Source organism: Hetaerina americana, unplaced genomic scaffold (assembly GCF_022747635.1).
Source record: "Hetaerina americana unplaced genomic scaffold, ioHetAmer1.1.p SCAF_65, whole genome shotgun sequence".
NCBI lineage: Eukaryota > Metazoa > Arthropoda > Insecta > Odonata > Calopterygidae > Hetaerina > Hetaerina americana.
The window spans coordinates 1255001-1276741 of NW_027287261.1; the positions used below are offsets into that span (position 1 = coordinate 1255001).

The following is a 21741-nucleotide window of genomic DNA, read 5'->3' on the forward strand; positions in this document are numbered from 1 at the left end:
GTCCTCTAAGGGGTGGCAGCGGGAGTAGTTCCTCCAGGTTTTTTTGGTTGTTTTGTTTTTTGGACGAGCCGGCGTGATCCCTGGACGAGTCAAGTCTACCGCCACCACTTGCCGGATCGGAAGGGCAAGGCTTCGAAACGACTTTGGACGGAAGGCCGGGGTAGGCAGCAGCGAGCATGGCAGGCATCCCCATGAAGGTAAATGTTTACCTACCCAGTGTCGCTGTTTTTTCTTTTATTATTATTTTTTCCTCTCTCTCCGTAAAACTAACACTTTCGGGTTTCCTCTTGCGTGAGCGCGCGTGCTATGAGTGCGTGCGGTGGTGGTGGGCGCCCGGAGAGTGAGAGGGGGGGAGAGGGTGGAAGGGGTTTCGGAATTCCACGGGAGTCGTGGGCGCGATATCGACCGGGGGAGAGGGGGGTAGGGTGTGTGCCAGGGGTCGTAAGAGGGGGGTTCGGAGGGGCGTTTCCCGCAGGATGAGGGTTCGGGAAGGGGTCTCCCGCACCCTGGAAAACCCCTGGTGATATGGGGTGAGAGGTGCAGCAGCAGCCGCCCAGAGGTTGTCGGGAGGGTCATAAGGGGGCTCACGAGGAGTCGACGTAGGGGGGTTTTTTTATCGGATCTGGTTGATCCGGGATTGGGGGCCTTGTTTAGCTGTCTGTACGATCCCACAGCCTCCCTCCTCTTATCACTCCTTCCCATTCTACGGCGGAGGAGTAGTATTCCACCCGTGCAAGGAAGTGTTTTGGGAACCTCCTCTCCATCGAAATCAGTTCGCGAAAAACTCTATGGGAAATTATGTTAGTCATTGTTCCTCACCGAGGATTGTGGAAATTAACTCTTGACGGGAAGGGCTGGGTGAAATTATCTCATTTGGTCCAGGTGTTATTTAAATATCGTCTTCAAAACTCTTCGTCCAGTAAAATATTGTTTCATCGTAGTGATGAATTGCTATCCGCCCTTCAGATCTAGACAATAGATTTCCAAGAAATTTCTTTGGAACAGTCTCAGGCGTTATTTGGAGCAAGTCTTACAGAGTAAATGAACCCAGACTAACTTTGCAGATTCCACTGGAGATTTTTCACGACCGTTGTTTCGTTGCAAGGCAACAGCATCAGGTGGTGATGATGATTACCTGATGATGTTGCCTTGCAAAGAAACCATGGTCATGAAAAATAAAATCTCCATTGGAATCTGTAAAGAAATGGATTGTTATTTTCCTATTTCCATGTGGAAGATTCATTTGCAGTTAATGTTATTCTTAATTTTGCGAAATGATGCAAAAAATATAGTGATTTTGTGACTCAAACTCATTTGGCTCATTCAGTTAGGAAATTGTATTTGGTGGGCTCATGTAAATGCATTGTACGGGAAATCGTCCTTATGTTCTGGAAGTTCCTCATAATTGTATTTTGGCATCGTTCAGACCGAATCAAGAGACATGATGTTGGGTGTGTCATAAAGGATTGTATTTGGAATAGTCTTCCGCAATTGGATTAATTTTCTCCAACGGTGAGAATGCCATAACAGAAGAAAACTCGTATAAAGTTGATGCTTCCTCATGAAAAAGCACGACCATTTATGCCAAATGAGTATTTAAAACTTATCGCAGAGTTTATAAATGCTTAAACTTAAATTGTTAATAACAGAGGCTTTATTACGGTAATTTCTTCTTTGATGAGAAAAACCTATTATTTATTATCATAGGAAATCTACCGGTTAAAGTAGGTTTTGGATGGGCAAAAGCTACCAAACAATTTTCTTGTCCCTCCCAACAATACATAGTCCAACATCCTAATCTACAATACCTCCCTCTTCAACTTCATATGTTTCCTTTCTCCCTTTATTCCGTCAAACATTCCTATCCTACTCCTGCCCCTTCCTCGTTTATGTTACATTCTCCCCTCGAAGAATGCGTAAACTTCATCATTAATAACATTAGCCTGTTCCAAAGAAACTGCGGAAGATGCCGCAACAGTAACTTTTAACGGAGTCCTCCGAAGACTCGATAGCTTAACTGGCTAAAGCACTCTACCGTGCATTGAGGGATACGGGTTCGAATCCCGGTCAAGGCGAATGATTTTTACACTCCGAAATTGTTGCATTGAAAACATTAGCCTGATTATATAGTACCTTTTTTCCATTCCTAGAAGTGAAAATAAGTTAAACAGGTTAGAAGGAAAACGAAGGTGACACCAAATATTTGCTCGGGCATGGGAGATAAAGCATTATTTTCCGTCTCGAAGGCTTAAATGATATTTTTGGGGAGAATACCCGAGGGAGACTCGAGTATCGCACCGACGACACGGCTAAGCATCGTTCATAATTAACGAAGCCACACCGAGATTACGTGGACCTCTCATGGAAGCGTACTAAATACTTACGTCGGTGCATCAGCAAGGTGCAGGCTCGGATTCGAAAAAAAACTAAAATAATGCCACAATCAGCTTTCAACTCGTAAGCTCCAAGCTCGTCTGGTCAGGAAGCCCTCGCCGTAGGGAAAGAAAAGTCCTTCGTGATGCTGGAGTGGGGGAAGTTGGATTTCCGGGAGGAAATATGTTGGTAGTCGTCGTCAGAGCGGTGGCCACTCGGACGTCTTTCGCATGCACGTTCCTTCGTGAGGGATACTCTCCCTCCTCTACCCTCCCCGCACCGCCAGTTCCCTGAATTCCCCTCCGCTCATTCTTGATTCGCCTTCGGATCGCACGCCTCCCCCCCATCCACCCACCCTCACACTCGTCTATTCCCCTCCCCAACCTATCTTTCCGCTCCGGCCGTGCATCTACCGACCCCTCCACCTCACCTGTACTATTTACAAATGCGGCCCCCTCTTTCGTCATGGCTCGCGAACATCTATGCGCCTCATTCCCTCCGGATAATTGCAAGCGTTGACCGTGCAGCGCCCACCCGCTCCACGGAGGCCCGGCCGTCCGCTGTCAAAACAAACCGTTAAAAAAATGGTATCGATCATTTTTTATGCGGGAATGAAAAAAGAAGGAAAGAGAGTGGGGTCGCGAGGGAGAGAACTACAAAAACGCGAGTGAAGGGGGAGAACTAAAGTCACAGACCCTTTCTGGGGGTGTGCTCATTAGTCCGACACCTTAAGGGAAAAAAAATCTCTTATCCCTAAAAGTGAAGTCCTTGCCCCTACAGGAGGCGTCTTATTTCGTGCTTTGAAATCGCTGTTAAATACTTGGTCTAGAATATAGTAGGCCGTGTGGTTTCTAGACGACGGGATGAAGGAAGATTACGTAGTAGTGGTGAATGTTGCAGAATTTTGGAAGGGAAGATATAGATATATATATAATTTTCATACTGTTCGTTGACTTTCCGGCGAAAAGAAACGTCTCCTCCTCTCTTTCTCACTCGCCCATCCGAGTTGTTTTGAAAGGAAGGGAAATGGAGGAGAGAAGGGACGTATTTCGAGAGTTGAATTTCTGGGGAGGGATGAGGGGGTGGAGAGATTTTTTTTCCTCCCTTCGCCCCACCTTCGTCCCTCTCTTTTTTTCCACATCTCTCTCCCTCACTCTTCTTTCTTTCTTTCCCCCTCTCCACCCTAGTCACCGTTCCTCTCGACCGCCACCTCCACCCTCTCGCCGCCCCCACTTCTCCCGTCACTCACCCCCCAGAACGCCCGAAAAATCTCATTGCCCCGGAGGTAGTCCTCCCCCCTCTCCTCCCCACGACCCTCCAACCCCAAAGGCCCGGTCCCGGAAGGCGGGTAAAGTCTGGAGGATTGAGTGGAAAGGGGACGGAGGGGTGGGTTCGGGCCGAGTATTCGGGACCGGACGTTTTGTGAAGTGGCCGCTCGCTCGCTCCATGGCTTCTAAAAGTGTGGCTGGATCTTCTTCTCATCCTCACCCCTCCTTCCCTCCCCGTTTGTTTTCCCGCGGACGCCGGAAGAGCGACCGGCCCCTTGGAAACGAACTCGCGAAAATCGTTGCGCATTGTTTTTTCGGGTCACGATTGGCTGCTTTTTTACGTGACAGGCCTAGGAGTTGGATGCCCTAGGTCGGGGGCGGTTGTAATGATTTTCTGGCGCGAGGTGATTCCAGATTCTAGCACACTCACAGGGCGCCCTATTTGGGCGGGAGGGTTTGGGGGGGGAGGGTGGAGTGAGGATTGACCCCATTGTTCTCTCCTAGAATGACCCAATTTCATGATGCTAGATGCACCAATTTGCGATGCAGCACAGGGCGGGACGACGTGGGAAATTAGGTCAATTACTACTAGGTTTGTTTCTCGTTTAATAGGAAACGTTCATATTTTTCGCTGGAAAAATGTCGTGGAACGAATTCAGAACTTTTATAGACAACTGAACCAGAGCATTAAAAAAATCCTTTTTACCCTGGCTTCCTTAATATTCCAATGCTCTTCATGGAGGAATTCAGATGTTTACGAGCGTCAAAGAGAATATTCGCATGAAAATTTACTTTAAATTAAAAATGTAGTAGCACTCGACGAGTGTACTTTGTTGCCCCTATTTCTCATTGCAGTCATATTGCTTCATTATATGGGCTTTCGATAAAATATGCAATTTATTGTTTTGATAAATAAATGTAGGAATCACTTAAGTTATTTTTCTTTCCAATTTTTTTATGTTCCTCAACCTACGCCTTATTTCTTGTGATTCATCCTGAGAGGACGTCCACTTTCGAAGATGTTTGCTTTTATCATTTTTATCTTTGCAAATGTTTGCTCATTTGATAATTTTTATTTGTTGATTTGTGAAACGGATTCTTTGTACTTCTTAATCAGTCAATTGCTCTGCATAGTGTACGGGTTATCTTTTTAAGAAAACATCTTACTATTCGGAATAGAATTCTGAAATTAATACAATAAATGCATGTAAAGCCGATAATATTTTTAGCTTTAGGCATGTCAATTCAAGTTCTCTATTAATCAATTAAACCGACATATTTTGGGAATCTATTACATTATTCTAGATTGAATATCAAAGTAGTTTTCCGTTGAAACTAGGAGTTATAATTTATTGATTAATTCGGTAACTCAATAAAATCTTTTCACATACATTTATCTAAAGATTTTTCATTGAAATGAATACAGTTTGAGGAATTATGTTTCGTATTTTACAAAGATTAAGTGTTTAACTATGAAGAGTGTTTTTATTCCTGTTGTTTAAATTTCTCCTACGCTTTGTTTTGGTTTAAAGTTTAATCCAATCGATTAGGCTTATTGATACAAGTGTTATAAAGAACGCTGTGCCCATTTCTTCGTAGATCAAGGCATCCGTCTCCCACCCACCGTAGTAAAACACTCGCTGAAAACATTTACCTTAAGCACGCTTTAGCCGTATGTTCATTTGCACTCGCTGCAGATCCGAAAGTTTGTTGAACGGCGTTACGCGATCGTCTGCGGACTGAGATCAATGGAATGAAGGCAGCTTCCAGCGCAGGTTTTCAGTCGCTTCCCACGCGACCGGGAGCTCCGAGAGATCATTCCGGTCGGGACTCGAATCGGCGACCCCGGGAACACCTGAGCGCCGCTCCCTCTCAATCGGCGAAGGCGAAGAAAACTCGTTTCTGGAGGAAGGGGTTAGCAATCTGGAGATAGCGCGGAGTGTTGTGGGGTGACTCAACCCGTGGAAGCCGTAATGAATTCTCCTGTGTATTTCTCCTCATTACAGCCATAAACATCTCGCAAACGCCGTCGGATATTTAGAGGAGCAATTTCTTTACATATATATGTATGTATAAATGCAATTTATCATATATAATATATATATATAACATTTGGACGTCACAAATAAAATAGATAATACTTAAAAGGGCACTCACATTGTAGATTGTTTGAGCTTTCGGCCTTATCCAAGGCCTTCTTCAAGTAAGACACAGTATAATATATATATATATATATATATATATATATATATATATATATATATATATATATATATATATATATATATAAATATATATATATATATATATATAATATATCTACAGTTAGTTACCCACGGTGCATAAAATTTGATTTTGCCGCAGTGAATAATTGGTCTTGGGAGGTCCTTAAGTGACGAATCAGTTGCTTAAAATATAGAATGATTTTGTCGAACAAACTCCGAATAGTTTAGGGAGATAAACTTAGGAGTTGCGGCGCCGTATTTTAAGTCAACTTGCCTTACTCTTTGCTCTCAAGTTGTGTATCCTTAGAGATTCAGTTTGCTTTCTCTCCGCTGTTTTCATAGTACTTTAATCGTTAACTCATTCTTCTCCTATAGACTGGAGATTTATACCAGCTGCGATATTAAAACTCTTGTCTTTTGTAAGTCTTTTGAAAGATGGAAGTTAAATTTGTATGCAACAGACAAATGAGACGACTCATATGGCTAACATTTTTGTTTCATTGAAAAATTTAAAACTATTCCCGCTTGGGAAACTTTAACAAGTGTTGTAGGTGATTCGACATCAGAAGCTTCCTTTCTCGAAAGAACAGATTTACACCATCACTATAGTCTAAGGGAAGGCATCCATAGAAGACTAGGCATCCACGCCTCCAAGGTGAAGCATATTTAAGCTTGCTTTCGATGGATTTTTTTTAACTTCGACAAGAGTTATTGGCCATTGTGAACCTGTGAAGAAAAATGACGAGGGTGGTAAAGATCGTAAAATTTCGATCTTACCTCGATCATTTGATAAACTTCCCTCCACCTTGCCCGAGTAAATTGCGTTCTCGAGATTTCGTAACATCGTATATTCTCCGATGGGATCGCTTTTGAATAGTGCCTCACATGTTATAATTCTGGCATTCTTAAGCAGGTGATTTAGGCTCCAGTCCTGACTCTCCACGCATCCCAACCGCCGATTGTCCTCGCTCGACCTACGCATTCTAAGGATCCGGGAAGGGAACTTTTTTTTATGGGAGGGCAAAATGAGGTTACACCTATCACAGTGGGCGTTTCGCAAATGTGGAGAACCATTTTAGTCAGAAAAAAATTCCAATTTCTGAATGGACGTAAAGATGGAGTCACCGCTTGATTGATGGTATTCCTGCGTACGTAAATACCTTTGCGTGTAATTAGGTCGATAGTGAGAAAACGTAGCGAAACTTACACCAAATATCAAAATTATTTCAAGCATTATAATAATGTTTTCAGTATTATTGATTTTATCCATTTCGTTGTGTGATTGGGTACTCACTGTCGTTATCCCACCATGTTGCGTAACTACAACGACAGTAAATAAGGCATCATTTGGGGACCTCTGTTTTCGTTTCTTCTTTGTTATTTACAATTTTAAGACGAATAGTTCCAAAATGCCAGTCTAATTTATTTCAGGGAAGTCAATCTTAGTTTAATTGTATCAAGCGTTTTTGTGTCTTTTTTATTCTCCGCAGTGTTACGAGTTTCGTATTTCTAACCTTTTTTTTCAATTTTTCATCCAAAGTTAATAATCATTTAATGCCCGAATTGTAATAACTAGACGAAAAAATTATTTTCAACATCTTGTACGTCGAGTCGCGAATTTTTCGATTCAGAAAACTTTCCTAGGCATCCTTTTATCCACTAGTGTGTGTGTGAAAACATGTCTAATATCTAAGCGTTATTCAAGTGTCGCGAATCAGTACGACACTCAATCCTTTTAATGAGGACTAGTGAATTTAAATTTATCTCAAAAACCAGCAAATGTAGTGGCTGCATATCCTCGTTTTGAATTTCAACGGGAAATTGTGCATGCTTCTATAAAAACTGCTGCCAACATTGTTGTTTATACGGCCGGGGAACTTATTTCATGCCCGCGTATGAAATGGGTGGGGCCGCGCTTGTCTCCATGGTATTTCTCAGGACGTAACTATGACGTCAGGGCCTCTGTGTGGCTATCAATAAACCTCCACCGTTTCCCTAGGGAGCTTTTAAGAGGCAGTGGTGTCTACGTAACCTTTTGGCATCATAATCTGCAAGATCAACCGGGATTAGCCGGAACGATAGTAAACAAAGTTATTAACCATGAAATTATTATTTTCATGTTTACATTGCAAATGAATTTTGGAGACAAATTTAATTTTAAAGTTCGTGAAATTTTGAGAAAAGGAATTATTGTTGCAGAAGGCTAATTGAGAGTAAAGAATGTCAGTTTTTTTGATTTTTTCCGCAGTGTGTTTACCGTTAATATATTCTAAATATTCATTTGAACTCTTTAGTGTCTTTTGGGAGGATTATACTGGTTAATATACCATCGGAGTGCGAGCGACTGAATCTTCTGTTAAATTGGCAACCTCTTGGTATCGTTGTGTGTTTAATTGTTTTTTTGTACTTGTGTGAAATCAACTGCTTCGGGTTTAATTTAGTGGAAGATTTGAATATTCATTTCAATGTAATTAATGGTTGAATAATCGTCCATTACAGTTATTTTACCATCCAGTTTTGCCTGTTATTTCTTGGCAATCCCCCCTTTCCCCAAACAAGATATTCCAGCTGAATGTGCCTCGGATTTCAGTACTTGGTCTGGTAGTCGCAATTTTCGAGTCGAGTTTTCTTGGAAAATGGTATCGATATTTTATTTCGCACTGATTAAATTACTTCGAGTAGACTTAAATTAATATCTCGTAGCTTTAAATTTTAAACTTTAAAGCAAATAATGATTTTTTTTATCGTAGACCACTCAAGCGAGATAGTGCTTCTATCGATCGACACGTTAGGCGTGGCACGGGAGGCTCCACATAATTTCTATTGAAGTATCTCCAAAATTTGAACAGCTTCATGTAAAATCCGGATAAGACTTGAAGATAAAACCATAACTTTGACTGAATTTATTTATCGGTTAAAAGTCTTATTTTTTTCAGGTTAAGAGTCTACGGTATTGGTCACTTCGATTTATGCTGATTTTCGATAGGAGTAATCTCTGCAACGATAAAACGCTCACTTTATTTCCACAAATTGAGTAACTGAACTGGATTCATTGAACTTTATGGCGATTAATTTTAATTAGTGTACAATAGCACGTTCTATTAAGATTTTGCGCAATGCTCTTAAAACTGTCGATGAAGTGTGCGTCAATAAATAAATCAAAGAAGAATGCGATTCTTCTCTTGTCGAAGAAATGTCTTACCTCAATATATTTTCTCTCTTTTTTGGTACGGTTTGATAGACTTAAAATATTATTGAAAAAACACCAGAACTTTTAATGAAAGAAATTCTTCTCATTTCAAGGAATTTCTATCTTCGTGCAAAATTTTGTGTCAATTTTTGTTTTTTTTTCCTCGGTTTTTTTAATTCGCTCTTAATGAAATATGTGTTTTTCTTCTTATTCTAACGCAAAGCATTCATTTTTCACAGCGCTGCAACTGATATGAAATCCTTCCCTATTTTTAATACATAAGTACTACTGAAAGGTTGAACCGGAGATCATAGCAAGAGACTCTCGCGCAGGCTACTAGTTACAGTCGACGGGGAAATAATGATAAATAAAAAAGATTAGAATATTATTTTAGCTGTAGTAATTACGACGTCGCTTCCCGCTTAGTCGAAGGCAATCTGTATTACTCCACTGTCGCCGTCGCGCTTGGGAACAGATCCCAGCCCAAGCAAGATGGGTGAGTCCATTTAAGGTATAAAGTCGGACTTGCACGACTCTTTTTGGAAGACATTACATTGCTTCGTACGCCAGAGTTTCCAATTCGCTGCAACGCGCCGAGGGGGTCCTGAATTTTAATATTTTCAATGTCGCTATTGGCAGATATCCGAAGGCTAACTTCTTTTGTGTCCTTTCCGAAGTCTTCGACACGCCCTTTGTTATTTTTATTTGTCTGAAATAAATTCTGGGAGATGAGTAGCGTGTCTGGAGTTACCCTTGGTTGTGAATGGCAAGGCGAATCCGCGTTTGTGTGTTAGTGCTGTGTTGTACATATATTGACACTCCTTTTCTCTCGGTATCAGTGTCATGGGCTCTTCCGTAAATATGACCAGCGTTTGCGGGTAACCGAATAATTGGGGGAGAGCCTCTCTTGTGTTTATACACCTTGAAAATATGTTGATAAGAATATACGGAACGCAGATATGACGGAGACTGGTGAGTAATTTTTTTTAAATTTTAAGCATTTGCGAATAGCGTGTGCGAAGTGTCATCGGACCTCTTTTATTCCTACTTAACTCTAACGACATTTAATTCGTAGTCACTAGTAAGATACGTTTATTTGCCGACGATGCAGTGGTTTACCGTGATATCCGTTATCTTGGGGGGACAGCACCTTTGTCAGATGACCTTAATGCTATGTACGCTACACTTGGCAATTAAAATTAAACTTAAAAAAATGCGTAGTCATAAATTTTTGAAAAAAGAGTGATTCCCACCCGAAAGCCTACTGAATTGGGAACACCGAAATGGCATGTGTAGACTCAAACACCTAGGCGTTACCCTCACTCACGATCTCTCCTGGGTGAAACACATACGTGGAATATGTGGACAAGCTGACAAAAACTTAGGAGTTATTAGAAGATTACTTGGTAAATGTGATGAAAAGGTCAAAGAGAAATGTTATCTGTCGCTGGTTAGGCCTCATTTAGAATATGCTGCAAGTATATGGGATCACGAAGTTGGATTAAATGACGAATTGGAGCGCGCACCATAGAGGAGCTAGATTTGTAAAACATTGTTATGATAACCTTAGAAGTGTATCAAAAATATAAAGGAGGTAGGCTGTGAACCACTCATGGAGCGAAGGTTAAATTACAGATTTAAATCTCTTGGATAAATTGGAAGGACCTCTCTTAAGTTGTGATGTTGAAAATGTATTATTACCCCCATCGTACTACGGTAGGAGAAATCATCCTAATGAAATTGGAGAGATTAAGTGTAGAACAGAAAATATTTAAGATATCATTTTTTCCACCAACGGTAGGGGATCATAATAGCATTGTTCGACCACGGTAGGGTCATATTCGGGTAAAATTATTCTGGTGTGTATTCACCCCCTGCCGCACACCCTGGCGGTGGTTTCCAGGGTATATATAAATTAAAAAGAAGTAACCTCATGGAAAATGAATTGGTGACCATTGGTTCAATTAGCGTGGAACTCATGTTTCATTTTTATTCTTTTATTCAGTAATATGCTGACGCTCGCCCCGTGATGTTCAGGGTAGCCTTATCTCAGATGAGATTTCCCAGGAAGATTGATGAAGTGCGAAGAATCGTTTCCTTGTCTGCTTTCGTGAATCAGGAAAACTAGCAACTCAATTCTACATTGGAGAAAATAACAGAATTCATCAGTGACATGATAGTCTCTCTCTCTGAAGTTGGACGTGTATAACCGGGCGGGCCAGTCACCAAGCCGTTTGACAGCTATGGGAAACGCAATTTTGGAGAAGCTTTTGTTTTGGATGAATTGAAAGGGGATCAAAATGGCAGATTGTATGTCTTGTATATGGCGTAAGAATTTCCTGCAGTACTGGCCAGGGATAATTTTTTTTTGTGGAGCATTTATTTTACCATTGGTTAGATCTTAAATATTATGTCATAATTGATTGCTCTCTCCAAATTGTTCCATGTTTTTCGATTCTAATCTACATCATGTTTTTCTGAGATGATTCCTTTATATGATCCCGGGAAGGTACTTGTATATTCCCTTGTCCAACATTTTTAAACCTCAATACAAATCAATATTTCAAATCGTGGCCATCGCTACAGTGAATTCTTTGCTCTTTATCTCTAATTCTAATGTAATTCATACAAAAATAATCACTTCTATTTATATAGCTATTGATTACGGCCGGGCGAAACTTCGATATGTCGATTGGGTGTCGATATTAACTTAGCGATCGAACTATCAATACTGTATTAGGCTTTCGTCAACATATCCTGGGCTATTTTAGTGCCGGGAGAGATATTGATATCGAGGTAGACACTACTGTGGTCATCAAAGTAAACTTAGATGTTCTTTTACGCAACATTTATAAATGCGAGAAAGAAACAGATGGCTCCGAAAATTTGATTGGCATATTTGCCAAATATTCATGCATTATGTCTAAGGACCGATGAATTTAACGTGCGTCAATAACGATTCCTAATATCTGCGAACCTTTGAAAAGGAAATCATTCAACACTACAGTAGTATGAAATATATTTTTAAAGGAGTACTCCTCCTCGTCCCATCTCACCCTGTGGGAATCATTTCGAGATAAATTCCGACACGAGCACTATTCGATGTTATTCGAAGCTGAATTCTGCTGTGTTGGGTTTGACAGGACGATTTAAAAGACGAGTCGACAGACAAATAAATTGAAAAATGTCGACGCGACATCGGATATAGACGTCGACATCGATGTCGACCTCGATATGGATCGAAATGCGCTGATGTCGTGTCGCGACATCTAAAAGCTTTGATCTCATAGCCCTACTTCCGATAACTTTTGAATATACTTTATTTTATTTCTTCTCACCCGTGAGGTTTGATCTTCATTGGAGAACAAAAAAAAGTTCTCTCTGCTCCGGTATTAGTTGGTTGCTGCTTCCTAGATGTTGCTGCCTCCAAGGTATCCCTACTTTTTTTCTGCAATAGGATGCCGAGAAAGGTATAATTTAGACGGCTGCGAAAACATGAAAAACTAAAAGTTTCACCTTAATGACCGTAATCAAGTTGTTTGCTGCCAATCACGCATTCCACGCGATCCCAGAAAGGAGTAGATTTATGCGCCCATCGAAGAGAAGATCGCATCCTCATTTCGCGAGGACGCAGGCTAATGTGAGTCCGTCCTCGCTGCGTAATTTCGCTGCCACGAATCGGAACCGGGGATCACCCTTAACATCCTCGGCGGTGCATGAAGTTATCCGCCCTCGATAGAGACCACTCTTCTCCAAAGTGAGTGAGGTTGTGAGGAAGAGGGGTCGGTGGTAGGCAAAAGGCTGTAGGTTGGGGTGATGGGAGGAGGAGGAACTTAAATGGTTTCCTCCCTCTGCTGGACTTGTAGCTAAGGACTATGCCGAGCACTTAAAATAACCGCCATAGAAGAATATTCATTCGCACCTGAATAAATTATGGGGAGTAAATGCGGCGTCCCTTTCTCCTCCTCCTCTCGGAGATGCTCTGCTCTCTCTGTACTGGTAGACCTCTAATAGTTTTCAGAAGATAGTCGCGAAGGTTTGTAAGTAGTTCCTTCGCTTCGGAGGCGATATGTGATATTGGTCATAATTTATACATTGCCGTGCGCGTAAGGATGCGTTTTCCGATATCGCAAATTCTCAGTCGGTGTCGAACGCTTTGCAGGATTAATGCTGAATATAAATGGACCAAAATAATTTTCACCGGGAAAAAAATAAAGAAACTTTCAAGGAAAGGGAAAAAATAAATTAAACATTTAATTGGTTGGTTTTAATTCCGGGCAGGTGGGGCAATTCACGTATTTCGGTAGTGTTTTGTACGAAAATGGGAAATGTATAATGGAAATTTGAAGAATATCGTTGGAAATAATATGTATTCACCAGAAGGCAAGAGGACTAATCACGGGTAGACTTTGGTGAAGATGTAAATAACTAATTAGCTAACAAGTCGACGTGGAAGCAGACACGTAAGTGAGGCGTGGTGAGAGCAATTACCTACCTTCAGCTTCCTAAAACTTAGTCCGGAACTAAGGATTTGTTCTGAGCCGCAGGAAGTCGAAAAATATTAATGCTATCACGTTATTCCGGACAAATTGTAACTGGATATTGCCTTATTACATAAAACTAGCCTTCAAAATAAACCCTGCGGTAATAATGCCTTATTCCGCGAAATAATTGCAATTTCGACTAATTTTGAGATTATTCTGTCCCTTCAAGGTACCCATCCCCCCCCTCCAACATTCCACCCTCGTCGACAGGATACTTTGCCACGCCCCTGAATGAAGGGCAGATCTTTCGTTGTTTGATAAGGAACATGGTCTTAAATGGAAATGGGATGGGCGTGGATTGGAGGTTTTTGAGATGTAAGTGTATGCATGGGGAGGAATGGCGAATAATATTTTTACTTAAAGAGTTAGTATAAGAGATGGAAGGAACCGAGAAAGGTTCAAGGGTAGAGATACGTTTGTAATGAACGACCTCGTGAAGACCTTGAGCCATACCTTGAATTATTTCACGTCTCCGTTGAGAAATGGGGCAGCTAAAACGCATACAATACTGTTAAAATTGTTGAAAGTGATATGTCCATCAAATTTCAATATAAACGATCAGAATAATCGAACGTACAGTGTCCTAAAAACTCAGCGAAATGAGTAGCATTGCCAAAAATTGCGTCGGGAAACCTATTTAATAGACATATTAAATTCAAATGCCAGAGACCAAATTTTCCCACCGCACGAAAGTCCTGAATGAATTTTACTGCGTCGATTCGCTAGGGATGCGAAGGAAATTAAAAAAAGAGTTACTAAACATGGGAGTGTTCCGTTCGTTTACGAACGTGTTTACATGGCAACAAAAGACGCGAGAGAGGGAGAGAGAGAAGGGTAGAAATAGAAATTAAAACTCGGAAAAAATGACGCCAAAAGGAAACCATGCTATGAGATCGGTGATTCAATCTCATAACTTGGTTTTATTTCCTTTGGTGCCATTTTTTTTAGATTCATAATTTCTACCCTCTTTTGTGGCGATTGCGCTGAAAGCTTACCGACAGCAATATCCCTCTAATAAAACGGCGCGGAACCCTCGGGTGGGAAAGGGAAAGGGGGGTGGGGTTATGGGTGTCGGTGGAGTGAGAAGCGAATTACGATGATGAACGTGGTCCATGTAGGGAGGGAGACACGTCGAGCAGGAAGGAAATGAGTGATGTAGGGAGATGGAGCGAATGCGGAACGGGCCGTTTAGTCGACGAAAAGCATCGGCGACTCGCTCTCCGTGAAATACAAAAGGCCCCCACGGACGACTTTTTTTCCTTCTCTTCTCCTCCTCTCCCCTCGTCCTGGAAGGCATGCCGGGGCGAAGCGCGAAGGTTATTCGGTAGGGAGTGCGTGTGTATGTGTGTGCGTGCGTGCGTGTGATGACGGCGACGACGAAGACGGCCGGAGGAAGATCGGAATTAAGGATGGAGAACTGGATGAGGGAGGGGCGGTGGAGGAGGGGGAAAGTGACCGAGGGCCCAGCTGGCCTTGCATCCACTTCCCTCCCCCCTGCTCCATCTCGCCACCCTCTCTCCTTTCATCCCTCCCACCACACTCTTTCGTCTCCCGCTCCCCCTCCACCCTTCCCGCCGTTGCCTTCGTAGAGACCGCGGTGCATTCGATGCCCGATTTTGGGCGTGGAGAAATACGTGTGCAATGTACCCATTTGAGTGCTGCGCTGCAAGTTGACACTTGGGCGTATGGTATGGGTTGTTGTGTCACCAGCAGTCGAGTGAAATTAGTTATTGGATCAAGCATTTGAAAGGGGAATCGATTAATAATTTATTCTGGAGTTGCCTTAATAGTTCTCCCTAATTTTTTCAACAATTGTGATCACGGCTTACTCTCTTAAATTTTAAGTTAATCGGCTTAAATTTTGATTTTCAGTTGTCATTTCGCAGTTGCCACTCCCACAAATCAATTGCGGGGTCGGAAATCCTACATCGGGGTCAAAATTCCAACAAGCAGTACGGTTGGTATTTTTGTACAAGTAGGTTTTCTTGCGTGTAATTTTTTGATGACATGGGTTTTCGTGTAACGATGATTTTCTTGCATGTAATGTCGATAATTCCTCCATTCTAGGCTTTGAAATAGTCGTGCGATGCACTCCATCCGTTCACGTCAAAGTTTTCAAGAACCCTACTGATTTACTTCTTTTTTTGTTTCGCTCCAAAATGAAATCGTTCCGCTCTGGGTCCCAAGCGCTCGAGGTGGTCTCTCCACTTTCGCTTTTGCGTGGCTATTCAGCAACCCTTGTGAACTGGTCACTTCGCCGACGCAGCGATGGTGGGTTTTTTCATTGTTTCTCGCACGAGTTTGAAGCTCTCGTATCCATGGACACATGCACAGCAGCGCGTGATTTTGATGTTATCGAAACACGTGCGACATATTGCCGAGGTGAACCGTAGTTGGCGGTGTGCTTGCATCGATAATCTACATGTTGAGGACTTTTGATTTTCATGTAGATTGTAACTGAATTCGATGCGATATCATCCATATGATTCAGGTCTCAATAGGGGGGGAAAATTTCCTCGTGCCGAAAAATCTGGGATATGGGAGAAAATCGATTCCTGAAAAGTGTAACGTCATAAGTTCACCTGAAAATAGTGAGCTTTTCAGGATTTAGATTCTAAATGTGCGTCATTGTTACAATTATTGAATACTTATTATTTCATCATTGTAAAATGCTTAGTTGAAATTTTAAGGGATGATGAGGGATCCTGTTGGAAAGAATTTTTGCAAATCTCCGCGCGAATAACCCCGTTTAGATGAATGGATAAAACACGATTTCAAAGAATAATAATCATTGTTAAGCATTGACATTTGGGTAAAAAAAGGCTCTTTGACCCTGAAACTGCCACGTGCTAGATACATTTCAAGTGTTATCTTTGACAAGACCTTTGATGTCTGGCCATTGAGTAAATGCATGAATTTTATTGCTTTTTTTACCCACCAATTGATATTGATTCGATGGAAATTTATTCTGTAGAAAATTGGAAAGTGTCCCATCTCATTTTGTCGTGCTTGTTATTCGACGGTGCGCGGGAGTGTGGTGTTTCCACGTAGGCATGACCATGTAGAGTATATTTTAGGCAGTAGGGAGGGGTCGACAATGTTTAAAACTGCAAGGCTCGTTCCCTCCCCGAACTCAATCCTACCCCATCACACCTCGCTCTCCTCCCCGTCCCCCTCACCCTTTCGCCGACCGCCCTTCCCCCTCGAGATGAGAGACATCCTCTCTCGTCCCACGTCCCTGGGGGTATCCATCCTGATCCCTCCTCCGCCATCTCCCTACACGCGAACACATTCGCCATCCAGAACTCTTGGATATTCAGTGAAACCAACTTTCACGTGATCATTTCCTCTCTTCCGAGCTCTCTCTTCGAAAACGTTTCCCCCTAGTGCTCGCCGAAGAGCACATCCCCTCTCCTACCTTCCTCTCTCCAATCGTTCGTTTTTTTTCCAAAAAAATACGGGATAAAATGAAGGAAACCTGCGTAATGGTATCACTTTCACCACTACATTTTTCTGGCCAACCTCGCGTTGTTTGGTCGTTAAGTCAATTTTAACGATTCCAATGTAATCGATTCGTAAGTGCTCTAGAGTGAGATCGGTGATGGAGGAGAAAATTTTCGGCGTGATGATATTGGATTTATGCTTTAGATTTTTAGGATGTTGTTCCGTTTCTGACGCAAGAGGACCAGCGCAGCGTTTTTTAAAGCGAGTTATCAAAACGTTTTATTATAAAATTTTTGGTTTACGTAAAGAAAAATAATTCCTTTTCAGAAATGAGCATGATTGTGCGGCATGCTACGCTACTCGCATATTTTTCGGGGATAATTACGAGTTCCAAGCATGGGACGCGTTTTTATTCAACAACCTTACAACCCTTATTCCAAAAAACATTTTTGAGCTTTTTGTAATGAATACAAAATATAGGTTATGCTGACATGTCCGGGTCTACGTAGCTGTCTAATAAAATCAATTTTCTCTTGAGTACTGTGGTGCTTGAAGAGGATATTAATTTGGCAAAAAATCCTTACTTAGCCACTGATTTAAAGGGTCCTGGCATTTCTCCTTTATGTGACAATCACACTTGGTTCACCGAAGAATTAATGCAATTCCCTCTACGCCCGGCATGTGCACGCCGAGACATCGCGTAATTCGCATCAACCAGGAATCGTGTTCATGTGTCAGCCATTTAACTCGTCATCCTTTTTTTCTCGATTGACCACGTGATTCTTTTCGCTCCACGTCAATATTGTGAAAATAAACCGTCCTTGATTCAGAATTCGTGTAGCCAAGGAAGGAGGATGGGATTTTCTTCTCGGGGCATGTTTGTATTTTCTTTTCACATGCCGTCACTCTGTCAATCCTTCTCCCTACATCCCACACTCTCACCCCTCTCCAATCCCTCCCCACTCGGGCGACGAAAATCCCTCGACTATATTCTCTCCTCCTCCATCGCCTCTTTCCCATGTCCGCACCATTTTTTTTCATCGTCCATCGTGGACCATCTTCCACTTATCCCTCTCCACACACCCACGCCCAGTGCGTCACTAACTTCCTTGGTTCTCCTCACGCACACTCCATCGAAACGGAAAGCCCGAGTGTTTTCTTTTTTTTCTGCTCGGGAGATAGCGAGGGAAGAAGAGCGGCGACTGCGGATTGAGTTCCCGGGAAGAGGTGGAGGGTTCTCGGGAGGGATGGGATCGTGGGGGTTGGTGCTTGGGGGGGGGGGGAGGGGCAGGAAGATAGAAGCGTGCTTACGTGTGTGCGCAGACGGGAGGGAAGGCGAGAGAGGGACTTTACGGTAGGAAGGAACGGGTGGAGAGGATATTAGACGAGAAACAAATAGAAGGGAAGCGAGTCCAAACAGAGTCATTCATCTTTTTCTGCGCCACCGCAGCCGTATCCTACCCCTCGCATCCCCCTTCCCCAACCTCTCACGATATGTTCTCCACGTTTACCCCCTCTTTTCCACCATCCTCTTCTCACTCACCCGTCTCTCTCTATCTCACTTCTCTCTCGCTACATTTATTCCTCCCGAAGGAAGAAGAGCAGGCGGAAGAGAGCCCGGAGGCTCTCGAGACGTGAAGCTCTGGGGAAGATACTGACGAAAATCAAGTGGACGGACACAGAAGTGAGGAGTGGCCGTAAGGGGTAGGGGTAGAAGATGGCGAAATAAAGAATTATCGAACACCATTTGGAGAAGAGAGGAAACGCCTGTATTTGACGCGTCATTAGACGGAATTGACTCGTCGGGAGTGTTAAATTCATAGTGGCGAAAGAACGGGTAAATCGTGGGTATCTCAGGTATAATCATCACAAAGGACCGTATATTTCGCGTGCGATGAAAAATTCGTGAAATTACAGTGCGTGGGTTTTCAACGTGGATATTAAAGTGACGGGTCATTTCAAAACAGTGATTGTTGGGTGGAGGGCACTCATCGTCAAGAAGGCCACGAGAACACTCGAAATCTTTTGTTTATTTCTCCACTTTACAAAAAAAAGAATATGGCAAATGTCACGTATCCATGTTTGTTTAAATCTCAATATCGGTGTCTGGAACTTTCAATTGGTTTTGTTGCGAGTTCTTCTCCGAGCAATCCTTGGAACTTTCTTTTCCCGTATGTATTTATTTTTAGCCGTTTTTCCGTTTGCTGCGCATTCTGCAGCTCATTTCGCTCGATATACCCGAAGTAAGCTTCCCCACAAATAAAGTCTTCCTGAAAAGAGCGTAATGGGTTCGTTGTAGCCTGCCGAATGGTAATGACCTCAGCCGGCTTTGCGCCCGCGCTTCTCGGTGCCGTGTTCGTACGTATCATCCTTATTTTCTTTCCTATTTTCTATTTCGTGTTTTGCCATATTACTATGTTTTACACTTTTAAGAAAGATTTGTAAATTTACCTTAATTTTCAAATTCATTCTTAATTAAGAAATATTTTTTTTCTCTTTTCGGTACACCAGAAAGATCTTTATTTGAAGGTTAACCCATGTTACGATTGCTGTGAAGCCTAAGCTAGTCTTATGACCTATATGATATTAGTCTTCGGGTCATCTTTCCATCCCCACCCCCCGCAATTATAGCTCCCCCTATCATTCGAGGAGGTACACTATACCTCAGGACTAGTCTAATCTATCTGATTTTCGAATCTTGTACTCTTTTATCTCCTTGAACTCAAACATACGCCGTCGTGTTCACTCCGTCCACTGGGTTTCATTTTGATGCGTTGCTTACTTAGACCATTCCGTTATCGAATGCTTCCGGTCTTCCCTGTTTATTTTCCCCTCTCATCCTGAATCACTCGACTCGATTTGAACGTTTTGACACTCGTCACTTGAAAAAAAAATACGGCGAACGTTTGTGTGACCATTCACAAATGTGTTCATCGTGAAGATCTGTAGCGTCTCTCATTCTCGAGCGAGGAGTCAGTTCGGGACGGGAAAAGGGATCGAACAGGGTTGCTTACACGCAGGAATAAGGTGGGGGTAGGAAGTAAGTAATTCGAGTTTTATCACGGCTTTAAAAATAATAGTTTTTTTATTACTTTTATGTCCTTCTTTGTGTCAATTCCAGCTTTTCTCCTTTTCGAATTCACTCGATGTAATATGTTTTCCACCATAGGGTCAATTAATCTATATAGTTTTATGTCCACTTTATTATTATTTTCAAATGAGATTTGTGTTTTTATGCCACTGAGATGAAGTAGGGTTTTCCTTTTACCTTACAGTTCCAGGATCGGACTTATTTTGTTTTTCACGTTTTATTGACGTGGAATTTTTTTTATCGGTGGGTTGATTTCCTTGATGTTGCAAATGACCTATTTTGGGGATTGCTGCGCATTTTTATGAGTTTATTTTACAGTTATACGTAGTTAGTAATAGTAATCGTAATTATTTAATAAATACTGAAAAAACTGAATTCTGAAAATTGGTAAAAATGAACTTTTATTGAGTTGAGTTAATCACGCACGTGTCAGTCAATTGAACCCTCTGTCTTCATCCCTTCAATCGTGAAGGACCTAAGATGTGGGTTATGTAATTAATTTTTAAGTCAAAAAGAGGAAACTCAAGTTGGCCAGCTAATATCCCAAGGCTCAGCTGTAAAAGTTTTTAGCGTATTCTAAATATAATTTCTGGTGTGAATTTGATAAGCATTTGTTTTTCCGAGTCTTATATTTGATCAGATAAATATTTGAAACTGCTTATGGGTATCACCTCACTAAATACAAATTTGTCTCATCACGTCATATATATACACTCCATAAAAACATTCCTTTTCCTCTTTAAATGATCTGGGGCATGGTAGTCAATTGGTATAGTGCTTGACCCCTGACTACTCTTTGATTTGTTGGGTGCCATATCTTTCCTGGCAACTAAAGGCGGCTAAGGGAAAGGAGCTGACTCCCCTACCCTGACGTGTGCATTTCACACGTCGTTGGGCGTAGCTCTAGGGGAAATCGATTCTCGCTTTTCCAACCAACCTTTCATATTGATTACTGTCGTTTAGTATTCTGTATTATTCTCAACTTTAGCTGGTTTTATATCGACATATTTTTTAAATAGTACAAATAAAAGTAATTTACATCGTCAAAAGCAACTGATTAGATCAAAGTTTAGCAAATTGTGGTCCCCGAGCCAGAATCAGTTCGCAAAAATAATTCATTTTAATTCATATCCACGATCCGACCACAAGCGGGCCTTCGTCACAATCAAATTTAGGATATGTTGCATAGCATTAAAGCTGCTTTGAATCAGTTATGGTGATCGTTCAAAAATGTTCCGGTGGCAGCATTTGAGATGCAATGTCTAAGAATACTATTGTTTTTGTGGAATGTGTTTTGGCTAGTGCCTGAATGAATTAAATACGGAATCCACGGAGCGCCAGCAGTCTCCGCTGTCAACCCATGAATTTTCTACGTTTCAGCCAACGATTTTCCCCTCTTTTGTCGAATTAAACTTATCTTACGTCATCTATTACTGTCTGATTTGGACGTAAATTTCACACTCATAATAAAATTTGTTCATGCTTTCATATTCCACGTAGCACTCCAGTTGTTTTTATTTATCTTGACTTGAATCTTTTCTTCCTACCTTCCCTCGAGGGAATTTAAGGGAGTTTTAAGAGGGTAAATAATAGGAAGGTCCATTTC

General features: G+C 41.8%; 1 protein-coding gene across 1 annotated transcript in view; it reads left to right on the forward strand.

Annotated features, from left to right (window-relative positions):
- Nucleotides 1-21741, forward strand: part of LOC139696025 (breast cancer anti-estrogen resistance protein 3 homolog) — a 190805-nt gene that overhangs the window by 58 nt on the left and 169006 nt on the right. Inside the window, exon 1 of the mRNA XM_071594639.1 lies at nucleotides 1-197. This exon is cut by the window's left edge and continues 58 nt beyond it. Within this exon, the coding sequence (XP_071450740.1) occupies nucleotides 177-197 (21 nt within the window). The 5' untranslated portion in view covers nucleotides 1-176. The remainder of the gene's footprint in view (nucleotides 198-21741) is intronic.